We start from the raw sequence: 13,039 nt of genomic DNA, 5'->3' as shown, positions 1-13,039 counted from the left end.
TCTGGACTGTATTAGCTGACTGTATTATCTGACTGTTTTCTGGACTGTATTCTGGACTGTATTCTGGACTGTATTATCAGACTGTATCCTCCGACTGTATTCTGAACTGTATTCTGGACTGTATTATCTGACTGTATTCTGGACTGTATTAGCTGACTGTATTATCTGACTGTATTCTGGACTGTATTATCTGACTGTATTCTGGACTGTATTAGCTGACTGTATTATCTGACTGTATTCTGGACTGTATTATCAGACTGTATTCTGGACTGTATTGTCTGACTGTATTCTGGACTGTATTATCTGACTGTATTCTGGACTGTATTAGCTAACTGTATTCTGGACTGTATTATCTGACTGTATTCTGGACTGTGTTATCTGACTGTATTCTGGACTATATTGTCTGACTGTATTATCTGACTCTATTCTGGACTGTATTCTGGACTGTATTAGAATGTATTCTGGACTGTATTATCTGACTGTATTATCTGACTGTATTCTGGACTGTGTTATCTGACTGTATCCTGGACTGTATTAGCTTACTGTATTCTGGACTGTATTAGCTTACTGTATTCTGGACTGTATTATCTGACTATATTCTGGACTGTGTTATCTGACTGTATTCTGGACTTTATTCTGGACTGTATTATCCGACTGTATTCTGGACTGTATTATCTGACTGTATTCTGGACTGCATTATCTGACTGTATTCTGGACTGTATTAGAATGTATTCTGGATTGTATTATCTGACTCTATTCTGGATTGTATTATCTGACTGTATTCTGGACTGTATTAACTGACTCTATTCTGGACTGTATTATCTGACTGTATTCTGGACTGTATTGTGGACTGTGTTAGCTGACTGTATTCTGGACTGTATTAGCTGATTGTCACAATGTGGCTCTGCTCAGGTGGCATGAGGCAATCCTTCCCTCCCAAACCCTCCCTCCCTATAGGTTTATAGTTGAGGAGTTTTTCAAATATTTTAACAGAAAGCACAAAGCTGATAACGGCAAATTACAGAAGGACTAATTACCCATTAGGGAAACAGCAAGAGAAAGGTGTTGTTTCTGAGATCTTTGCAACCACAACCCATTTAATCACATGTCCAGTGGGAGTATACCAAACACAGATGACCCATTATGCACTCAAAGATAGACCAAGCACTGCTCAGGTAATACCCCCCATCCCTTCTAAGCTTTATCGTCGTACTGTTGTCTATACTGCCATTGAGTGTCAGAAGTTTACATACACTAAATTGACTGTGCCTTTACATAGTGTAGATTTATTCCAGAAAATTATGTCATGGCTTTAGAAGCTTCTGATAGGCTACTTGACATTGTTTGAGTCAATTGGAGGTGTACCTGTGGATGTGTTTTCAAGGCCTACCTTCAAACTCAGTGCAGCTTTGCTTGACATCATGGGAAAATCAAAAGAAATTAGCCAATACCTCAGAAAAAAAATTGAAAACCTCCACAAGTCTGGTTCATCCTTGGGAGCATTTTCCAAACGCCTGAAGGTGCCACGTTCATCAGTACAAATAATAGTATAGTATAAATACCATGGAACCATACCGCTCAGGAAGGAGACGCATTCTGTCTCCTAGACTTACTTTGGTGCGAAAAACGCAAATCAATCCCAGAACAACTGCAAAGGACCTTGTGAAGATGCTGGAGGAAACATATACAAAAGTATCTATATCCACTGTCTATATCTACAGTAAATCGAGTCCTATATCGACATAACCTGAAAGGCCGCTCAGCAAGGAAGAAGACACTACTCCAAAACCGCCAGACTACAGTTTGCAACTGCACATTTAATTTGTATTTTTTACCTTTATTTAACTAGGCAAGTCAGTTAAGAACAAATTCTTATTTTCAATGACAGCCTAGGAACAGTGGGTTAACTGCCTATTCAGGGGCAGAACGACAGATTTGTACCTTGTCAGCTCAGGGGTTTGAACTCGCAACCTTCCGGTTACTAGTCCAACGCTCTAACCACTAGGCTACCCTGCCGCCCCACATGGGACAAAGATCGTACTTTTTTGGAGAAATGTCCTCTGGTCTGATGAAACACAAATATAACTGTTTGGCCATAATGACCATCGTTATGTTTGGAGGAAAAAGGGGGAGGCTTGCAAGCCGAAGAACACCATCCCAACCGTGAAGCACAGGGGTGGCAGCATCATGTTGCGGGGGTGCTTTGCTGCAGGAGGGACTGTTGACTTCACAAAATAGATGGCATCATGAGGAGGAATATTACGTGGATATATTAAAGCAACATCTCAAGACATCAGTCAGGAAGGTAAAGCTTTGTAGCAAATGGGTCTTCCAAATGAACAATGACCCAAAGCATACTTCCAAAGTTGTGGCAAAATGGCTTAAGGACAACAAAGTCAAGGTATTGGAGTGGCCATCACAAAGCCCTGGCCTCAATCCTATAGAAAATTTGTGGGCAGAACTGAAAAAGCGTGTGCAAGCAAGGAGGCCTACAAACCTGACTCAGTTACACCAGCTCTGTCAGGAGGAATGGGCCAAAATTCACCCAACATATTGTGGGACGCTTGTGGAAGGCTACCCAAAACGTTTGACCCAAGTTAAACAATTTAAAGGCAATGCTACCAAATAGTAATTGAGTGTATGTAAATGTCTGACCCACTGGGAATGCGATGAAAGAAATAAAAGCTGAAATAAATAATTCTCTCTACTATTATTCTGACATTTCACACTCTTAAAATAAAGTGGTGTTTCTAACTGACACAAAACAGGGAATTGTTTACTAGGATTAAATGTCAGGAATTGTGAAAAACTGAGTTTAAATGTATTTGGCTAAGGTGTATGTAAACTTCTGACTTCAAGTGTATATCAATATCAACCATCAGACAGGGCCAGCATCTGCATATTGAACGTAGTTTGTTTGAGACGGACACTCCATGTGACTTTAAAAAATCATAAAGGACTTGGGTTGATGTATCTGAATATTAGGAGCACACTTCCTAAACTGGACTACATCAAGAGCTAGACTATGCAGAGGAATCTTGACATTCTGGACTTGGATATTGACGGTTATAATGTATTCAGAGCTGATAAACAAGGTAGAGGTGGTGGAGCTAACAGATTAGTACTGCTGGACACATAACAGATTAGTACTGCTGGACAGCTAACAGATTAGTACTGCTGGACAGCTAACAGATTAGTACTGCTGGACACATAACAGATTAGTACTGCTGGACACATAACAGATTAGTACTGCTGGACACATAACAGATTAGTACTGCTGGACACATAACAGATTAGTACTGCTGGACACATAACAGATTAGTACTGCTGGACACATAACAGATTAGTACTGCTGGACAGCTGACAGATTAGTACTGCTGGACACGTAACAGATTAGTACTGCTGGACACAACAGATTAGTACTGCTGGACACAACAGATTAGTACTGCTGGACACGTAACAGTATTTCCTCCTTTAATACAGTATATTCTATTCATATTGTGTTAAATTCTCAGGATCTCTCCCTCTCTCTGTCTTTCTTTCTCACTCTTTCTCCATATATTGAAGGCACAGTACTAGACAGTTTAAATGGGATGAACTTCCATTCGGTGGGAACTGTGGCAATGTGGAATGTTACACACTGCATGTGACCATAACCACAACCTTGAGTGTGATCTCAATGTGAGAAAGGCCACAAAGTAGTTATCTTATGATGCAGGCTAGAACCGTGCCATGAAGATAGAACACCACTGTGAATGGAATCTCAAGGGATTCTCACACCAACAAACACTGTCAAAAATGATCTGGTTGATTCAACTAAGTATTATTTAGTAATGGGTTCCACGGGCATTTTGTTGTTGTTTGAGAAAATGTAGTTAAAAATGTTGTGAGTAGCACCCACACACTGCTTTTAACATACAATATTTTCAAACTACATACACAAGATAACCAAAAGTGTGTGGATACTTGCTCGTCAAACATCTCATTCCAAAATCATGGGTATTAATATGGAGTTGGTCCCCCCTTTGCTGCTATAACAGCCTCCACTCTTCAGATGTTGGAACATTGCTGCGGGGACTTGCTTCCATTCAGCCACAAGAGCATGAAGTGAGGTCGGGCACTGATGTTGGGCGATTAGGCCTGGCTCGCAGTCGGTGTTCCAATTCATCCTAAAGGTGTTCAATGGGGTTGAGGTCAGGGCTCTGTTGCAGGCCAGTCAAGTTCTTTCACATCAATCTCGACAAACCATTTCTGTATGGACCTTGCTTTGTGCACGGGGGAATTGTCATGCTGAAACAGGAAAGAGCCTTCCCCAAAATGTTGCCACAAAGTTGGAATCATCTAGAATGTCATTGTATGCTGTAGCGTTAAGATTTCCCTTCAATGGAATTAAGGGGCCTAGCCCGAACCACAAAAAACAGCCCCAGACCATTATTCCTCCTCCACCAAACTTTACAGTTGCCACTATGGATTGGGGCAGGAAGAGTTCTCCTGGCATCCGCCAAACCCAGGTTAGTCCATCGAGCTGCCAGGTAGTGAAGCGTGATTCATCACTCCAGGGAACACGTTTCCACTGCTCAAATCAAATCAATTGATCACATACACGTGTTTATCAGATGTTATTGCGGGTGTAGCAAAATGCTTGCTCCCAGAGTCCAATGGCGGCAAGCTTTTTCACCACTCCAGCCAAGCTCTTGGCATTGCGTATGGTAATCTTAGGCTGCATGAAAACCCATTTCATGAAGCTCCCGACGAACAGTTATTTTGTTGACGTTGCTTGCAGAGGCAGTTTGGAACTGAGGAAATTGTCAGAATAACTGATAACTGACACGGGCATGGTGGCGTGGCAGGAGGATCGGAATGCCGTAAACCAAGTGGTTGTGAGTCCAAATCCCAGGTAAGGGTGCGCAGAATGATATTTACTGTATAAATGAATGTGCACAGCATCACTGTGTGTCAAATATGTATAATGAAAACATTGTATGTTCAAAGCACTGTGTTTTCTGAAGTCATGGGCTTCTAACACCAACAAACAGAGATGCCCTGAAGAGAGAACGTTACTGGAAACAGAATTTCCTGGGCTTTTAACACCAACAAACAGAGATGCCCTGAAGAGAGAACGTTACTGGAAACAGAATTTCCTGGGCTTCTAACACCAACAAACAGAGATGCCCTGAAGAGAGAACGTTACTGGAAACAGAATTTCCTGGGCTTCTAACACCAACAAACAGAGATGCCCTGAAGAGAGAACGTTACTGTATTTATCTTACTGTGATTAATGATGACATGAATTTAACACAATATGAATAGTTTATGAAGGTACTCTGTACAGTAAAAAACAAAATAGTTTATGCTAAACCTTTCTGTACCATATATACAGTATAGTATATTTCAATAGATTAGGTGTGCAGAGATTAGTGGAATATGTTACAATTTAACCTCTGAATTCAATTATTTATTAAACCCGTCCTACACTACAGTTTTCATCCAAAGATTTTCCAGGAACCTTTCCTCACTTGCTTACTAACCGTTACAAATCACTTGTCACATCCAGCTGGTTTGGCACTTAAAGGAGTGAGAAGGACATTGTGTATGTGAGTAAAGCACAAAAGGTTATACTCATATTAATTTATTTATGTACAGTTAAAAGCTATCTTTGACCTTGCACATCCACTGTTTTACAACTGTGACTGACTTATGACTTCTGTAACAAGGCCAAGAAATCCTCTACACCAGGGGTCGGTAACAGGTGGGTCCGTGGGCCAAAACTGCCACGCGAGGGATTGTTTTTGCCCCCTACCCCAAAATTTGTCATCTATTTTTTATGATTTTTATTATAGTTTTTGGTCAAAAAAGTATAAAATCACTAGGGATTCAGCAAAAAAAATCAAAATAATTTAGGAAACCTGTTGTCCGGGTTTGGCCGGGGTAGGCTGACATTGTAAATAAGAATGAGCTTTTAACTGACATGCCCAGTTAAATAAATAGAAATAAAATAAAAAACTACCCCCACAAATAAAATAAAAAGAGATGTGATCGTGTCTCAATGTAATCAAGGTGGGAAATTATTGTTATTTTCTAATACAATCTAAGTTGCGGTCAATTTGCAGTGTACAAATTATTACAATTATTTTCCAGTCCCCTGGACTATTTGTTCCAACAAAAATCACGGCCCGTGGCTGAATCTAGTCGCCTACCCCCACACCCCGATCCACAAAACCAGGCAGGAAGTCTCTGTGGAATCTGAACATCAGTCACACTATGCATTTTGTGTCCCAAATGGAGCCCTATTCCCTATATAGTGCACTACTTTTAAACAGGACCCCATAGGGCTCTGGTCTAAAGTAGTGCACTAAAGTATATAGGAAATAGGCTTCCATTTGAGATGTACCCATAGTTCCATGAACCTAGCTTCAGTCACACTATCTATCCTGTCCTTCCCGCCATTGAACCCACAGGCTGTGTAGCATATTGATTCAATCAACAGCTGCTTAACCCAAGGGGTGTATTACTCCCTTTTATCGCTCCCTCTGCCTCCCACTGCCTCCTTCTGCCTCCCACTGCCTCTCTCTGCCTCCCTCTGCCTCCCACTGCCTCCCTCTGCCTCCCACTGCCTCCCTCTGCCTCCCACTGCCTCCCACTCTGCCTCCCACTGCCTCCCTCTGCTTCAAGGCCTCCCTCTGCCTCCCACTGCCTCCCTCTGCCTTCCTCTGCCTCCCACTGCCTCCCTCTGCCTCCCTCTGCTTCCCTTGCCTCCCTCTGCCTCCCTCTGCCTCCCACTGCCTCCCACTGCCTCCCTCTGCCTCCCTCTGCCTCCCTCTGCCTCCCACTGCCTCCCTCTACCTACCACTGCCCCTCTGCCTCCCTCTGCCTCCCACTGCCTCCCTCTGCCTCCCACTGCCTCCCTCTGCCTCCCACTGCCTCCCACTGCCCCTCTGCCTCCCTCTGCCTCCCTCTGCCTCCCACTGCCTCCCTCTGCATCCCTCTGCCTCCCTCTGCCTCCCACTGCCTCCCTCTGCCTCCCTCTGCCTAAAAGTAATTTGTTTGGGCAGTGGCCTAGCTCTGGGTTGGAACACCACAGGGTTGTCTGCATGGGCTAAGGCACAGTTAGTTATTCTTAGCTGTGGAATCCATCCTTTGCAACCAACTGCAAGGAACCTCCTCTGACACATGGGGAAAGTTGTATGAACAGATTTAAACAAAATCACCTTAGAATCATAAATATTTGGAACACAGAACTGTCCACTCTCATTCTCTACATCCCGTACTAAAAACTGAAAATGGTTTTAATAAAAGCCATTACTGTAAACGTATTCTAAGTTATATGAAATGTTGTCATTGTATAGTTCTTCAACTACAAGAGGTTGAATTGTATAAAGGAACATGCAGTATTATGTGATTGACCACACACACACACACACACACACACGCACGCATGCACGCACAACAGGTGGATAATTGTACATATAATGCCATGCTGTTTGCCACATGTGAGACAGGTCTGCCTCCCAAATGGCACCCTATTCCCTACATAGTGTGCTACTATTAAACAGGACCCCATTGGGCTCTGGTCTAAAGTAGTGCACTATATAGGGAATAGGGTTCTATAGGGCTCTGGTCTAAAGTAGTGCACTATATATAGGGAATAGGGTTCTATAAGGCTCTGGTCTAAAGTAGTGCACTATATAGGGAATAGGGTTCCATAGGGGCTCTGGTCTAAAGTAGTGCAATATATAGGGAACAGGGTGCCATTTGGGGATGCACAGAGAAGATGCCTCGTCCTTATCCAGCTCAGGAAAACGCTTCTGACTGAGGTTCTTCAATGAGAGCATGGAAAATGCATATCAGTGGCATTTGTCACACCCTGATCTGTTTCACCTGTCTTTGTGATTGTCTCCACCCCCCTCCAGGTGTCGCCCATCTTCCCCATTATCCCCTGTGTATTTATACATGTGTTCTCTGTTTGTCTGTTGCCAGTTAGTTTGTTTCGTCAAGCCTACCAGCGTTTTTCCCTCTGTTCCTGTCTCTCGATTGTTCCTGTTTTCCCGGTGTTGACCATTTCTGCCTGCCCTGACCCTGAGCCTGCCCTGACCCTGCCCTGACCCTGCCCTGACCCTGCCTGCCGTCCTGTACCTTTGCCCCACCTATCTGGATTACTGACCCCTGCCTGCCCTTGACCTGTCTTTTGCCTGCCCTTGTGGGATTAGTAAACTGTTGATACTTCGACATTGTCTGCATCTGGGTATTGAAACGTGATAGCATTGAACAGTAGCACTAATCACAACAACAACAACAATAACAACAACAACAACAAAGTGATGATAAATCATGTAATATTATAGGGGTTTACAATGTTTATCATATCAATAGGGACTGAATGCTATTGTAAACAAAGGACTCAAATCTGTATTATTGAATTAGATTAAGTCAACGTTTTGCTTGTTAGGCTTCCTGGATAGTTTAATTAGATAAGTCAATGTTTTGCTTGTTAGGCTTCCTGGATAGTTTAGTGTGTCAAATTATACACCCTTTGTGACAAGATTGACTGAAAACTGGGACAATGTAATGATGATATAAGGGTATATAATGCATATTCACATGCATGTACCTAGCTACCCTCTTGTTCAACGACAAGGTGCCCTCCATGATATCTAAAATCATAGTAGTTGTCAACATACAGTATAATTTCAACATCATCTGTGTAAATAATAGTATAGGTTACTGCTCCTTCCCTGCAGAGATAAGTGTTGACGCCTATTTTTCGCTCTTCAGTACAGAGCTGTACCATAGCTACCCTGGGCTGATATATGAGAGAGAGGCAGACCCTAGTTCATGCAGAAGCCATGTGAACAGCAACACTTTCATCAATGTTTTTACTCTGACCAGAGGCTTTTCAGTCTCTACAAATATTATTTCCACTGAAGGTGTAGGCCTATGAATGAAAACATCTCGTGACTTAAACCATTGTTATAACACTATAAAATATAAAATACAAATGACTTAACTTTTGTATAATAAATACATTTACCTTTTTTAACCGGTTATGGATCAAAGTTTGAAATACTTGAGTCACAACCAAGCCAATCCCGATGATCAGTAGACTGGCGCAAACAATCCCTACTCCATATATCGCACAAGATCTTCGCGTCATGATAAAGGTGACTCCGGGACAACAGTGCGTAAAAGTTCGACCACTGCGTAGAAGAAGCGGAGGATGATGCCGTTGAAACGTGGCTACTGAGCCTGTTGTGTTTTTATCTGCAAGTTCCCTTCACTGTGCAAACGGTAACAAAGAAACTTATTCAAAGTTGACCTTGTTGACTGATCTTTGTGGTCCGTTTTTTCGTTTCTGCAAGATGTGACAGAACTTCTATTCTGCAGGAGCGACCGTTTTTTAGTCGACAAAAATGAATAATAACGGTAATCGTTTCTTTATTCTTCTTAGTTTATAGGCGGTCCAAGAAAGGGGAATTAAGCTAACTTTAATTAACCATCCGCTTTCTGGTTAATAATGTAAAAAGATATTTCACAGCAAAAGGAGTTGGACTGCAGTCCGGGGTGGTGAAGGGGTAGTAAACTGTATAAAACATGCCAGTGGATATTTGTAGCGTCCTACAAGGTCACACTTGTGCCCTCCGTGCGTTAGCGAATGTTGATTGGTCACAACTGAACGGCTGTTGTCTCCCCTCAACACGTGTGTCAGTGCTGTTTACAGGCTGGGGTTGTGGTCTCAGAGCATGTCGTATTATTCTGTACATACATCCGAGACACTCCATTTAGTATGACGTTTCCTATGGTATGTAATTACTTTGTGGATGTCCATCACCCATTTCATATAATATGTTACGAATTTGGCTACAATACGTAATATATATAATACAAATTGTAGCCTAATTATATGTTATGAATTTGCTAAACTGAGGCTGTGGTCGTATTATTCTGTAGACTATGTCAATCCAAGTCACTCCATTCATTATATGTTACGTTTTGAATGAAATGTATTCACTTGTGGACGTCCATCGCCCATTTCGTATAATATGTTACGAATTAGAAAAACATACAATATGTTACACATTTTCTAAACATTCTATACGTTAGGAATTCTAGCTAGGTGTCTAGGTAGCTAATGTTATCTAGGCTAGTGGTTAGGGTTAAGTTTAAGAGTTAGGTTAAAGGGTTAAAGTTAGGGGAATGGCTTAGCTAAACGGGTTAATGTTAGGGTTAGGGCAAGGTTTAGCTAACATGCTAAGTAGCTATTTGCAAAGTAGCTAAAAAAAACAAACTAGAATGAAGTTTAAAGAAAATGAATTGGCTAAAATTGTCAGTGATGAGATTCGAACTCGCAACCTTTGGGTTGTTCTATGAGTTAATCTTCATCAAATTTTTGTGAATTCTGAAGAATTTGAGTCATAATAAAAAAAGAAACAGAAAGGCTTCATAATTCATATAGATCAAAAATAAATCAACTCACTACTGTAAGTCGCTCTGGAAAAGAGCGTCTGCTAAATGACAGGTTGTGTTAACTGAGTGCTATTATTTCATAGAACAAAACCTATAAGAACTCCTAAGCCTGTGTTAACCTCAGACCTTATTTTCTGTGTTCATTTCAAAACCCTATTCTTTCCCCATACATTTTTCGCAAAGGGATGGCTGGACGAACCAGACTACAAGCTAATGGGCTCTATAGAAATCCCAGATGACACTTGTAGGTGATGTCATGGGGACATTGGCTAGCTTAGTTGATGTGTAGAAATAAGTCATCGTGGTCTGTCATCTAGTGCCGAACTGCGCATGTGCAGGCCGTCAAACAAACGCACTACTTTCGATACAAAGTTGTTTTTGACTAAAAATGAAGGTTAGGGTTTCTGGTAGGGACATCCCAAGGATTCCAGGTAGCATGGACCCTGCAATAAGGAGCTAGAGCTCCGGATTCCGATGCCCAGGCTCAATGGCAAAAACGTGCTCACAAACTGTTCGCATGAAGGAAAAAAAAAGACTTTAAATTGTTAAATACATTTACGATGCATTTGATAATGGATCAATTACATTAACCATCAATTTAAAAAAATATTGACACATAAAAAAGTGATGGTAAAAATGGTGAAATAGTCATTAGTGCTTGCCAACTTCTAATAAGCTTGGTTGAATGATGGTTTATAAATGCACCTAAAATGATCATACGGCAAACTCTTATTCCATAATGTAACCCTGCAAGGGTTTCACTTTCGAGGGAACATCCTCACTTTTGGATGGGATATATTGGTGCAAGGCATCATGTCATAATCTGCTCCAAATAAAGATGACCTCGAAGAAGCCCGTGTGTTTACACTGACGTCATGTAACAGGGCGAGAAGAACGTCATTGTGAAAAATCCAGACTTCAACACAGGAGAGAGGGAAAGTAAGATTTCCATGCAATTTTATTATCTTTTTTTGGATACATGAACTCTGCTGGACGATTTAGCATTGGTAGTTAACTAGCCTAGTGTTCGCTAGCTGGCTAACTGTAGATAGCAAACGTTAGCTGGCCTACAGTACCAACTAGGACTACTTCATAGTCTTCATAGTCATAAATCCTGTGCAACAAGTAGTGACAACCTTGTACTTATGCAGATATTACAAATATGTACTCTGTGGTGTATTACTGTGTTTATGGCTCTGTTTTTGGCGGCAGGTAGCCCAGTGGTTAGAGTGTAGAGGTGGCAGGGTAGCCTAGTGGTTAGAGTGTAGAGGAGGCAGGGTAGCCTAGTGGTTAGAGTGTAGAGGTGGCAGGGTAGCCTAGTGGTTAGAGTGTAGAGGAGGCAGGTAGCCTAGTGGTTAGAGTGTAGAGGAGGCAGGTAGCCTAGTGGGTAGAGTGTAGAGGAGGCAGGTAGCCTAGTGGTTAGAGTGTAGAGGTGGCAGGTAGCCTAGTGGTTAGAGTGTAGAGGCGGCAGGTAGCCTAGTGGTTAGAGTGTAGAGGAGGCAGGGTAGCCTAGTGGTTAGAGTGTAGAGGAGGCAGGTAGCCTAGTGGTTAGAGTGTAGAGGAGGCAGGTAGCCCAGTGGTTAGAGTGTAGAGGCGGCAGGTAGCCCAGTGGTTAGAGTGTAGAGGAGGCAGGTAGCTAGTGGTTAGAGTGTAGAGGAGGCAGGTAGCCTAGTGGTTAGAGTGTAGAGGCGGCAGGTAGCCCAGTGGTTAGAGTTAGAGTAGTCTAGTGGTTAGAGTGTAGAGGTGGCAGGTAGCCTAGTGGTTAGAGTGTAGAGGCGGCAGGTAGCCTAGTGGTTAGAGCGTAGAGGAGGCAGGTAGCCTAGTGGTTAGAGTGTAGAGGCGGCAGGTAGCCTAGTGGTTAGAGTGTAGAGGCGGCAGGTAGCCTAGTGGTTAGAGTGTAGAGGAGGCAGGTAGCCTAGTGGTTAGAGTGTAGAGGAGGCAGGTAGCCTAGTGGTTAGAGTGTAGAGGAGGCAGGTAGACTAGTGGTTAGAGCGTAGAGGAGGCAGGTAGCCTAGTGGTTAGAGTGTAGAGGCGGCAGGTAGCCTAGTGGTTAGAGTGTAGAGGCGGCAGGTAGCCTAGTGGTTAGAGTGTAGAGGAGGCAGGTAGCCTAGTGGGTAGAGTGTAGAGGAGGCAGGTAGCCTAGTGGGTAGAGTGTAGAGGAGGCAGGTAGACTAGTGGTTAGAGCGTAGAGGCGGCAGGTAGCCTAGTGGTTAGAGTGTAGAGGCGGCAGGTAGCCTAGTGGTTAGAGTGTAGAGTAGCCTAGTGGTTAGAGTGTAGAGGAGGCAGGTAGCCTAGTGGGTTGTGAGGAGGCAGGTAGACTAGTGGTTAGAGCGTAGAGGCAGGGTAGCCTAGTGGTTAGAGTGTAGAGGAGGCAGGTAGCCTAGTGGTTAGCAAGTAGCCTAGTGGGTAGAGTGTAGAGGTGGCAGGGTAGCCTAGTGGTTTGAGTGTAGAGGCGGCAGGGTAGCCTAGTGGTTTGAGTGTAGAGGCGGCAGGGTAGCCTAGTGGTTAGAAGAGGCGGCAGGGTAGCCTTTAAAAAAAAAAAAATATTTCACCTTTATTTAACCAGGTAGACTAGTTG

At 42.9% G+C, this 13,039-nt stretch overlaps 1 protein-coding gene across 3 annotated transcripts in view; it reads right to left on the bottom strand.

Moving 5' to 3' along the window:
• Positions 1 to 9,593, bottom strand: part of LOC112257329 (lysosome membrane protein 2) — a 66,276-nt gene extending 56,683 nt beyond the window's left edge. For all 3 annotated transcript variants that reach the window (XR_006084002.1, XR_006084003.1, XM_042326439.1), the window contains exon 1: positions 9,029 to 9,593. Coding sequence is in view for 1 of the 3 variants with exons in the window: in XM_042326439.1 (XP_042182373.1) it covers positions 9,029 to 9,151 (123 nt within the window). In the remaining 2 variants the exon portion in view is untranslated. The remainder of the gene's footprint in view (positions 1 to 9,028) is intronic.
• Positions 9,594 to 13,039: the final 3,446 nt, after the last annotated feature.

This window comes from Oncorhynchus tshawytscha, linkage group LG09 (assembly GCF_018296145.1).
Source record: "Oncorhynchus tshawytscha isolate Ot180627B linkage group LG09, Otsh_v2.0, whole genome shotgun sequence".
NCBI lineage: Eukaryota > Metazoa > Chordata > Actinopteri > Salmoniformes > Salmonidae > Oncorhynchus > Oncorhynchus tshawytscha.
The sequence above is the reverse complement of the archived record's forward strand: the minus strand, read 5'-3'. Positions and strand labels throughout refer to the sequence as shown.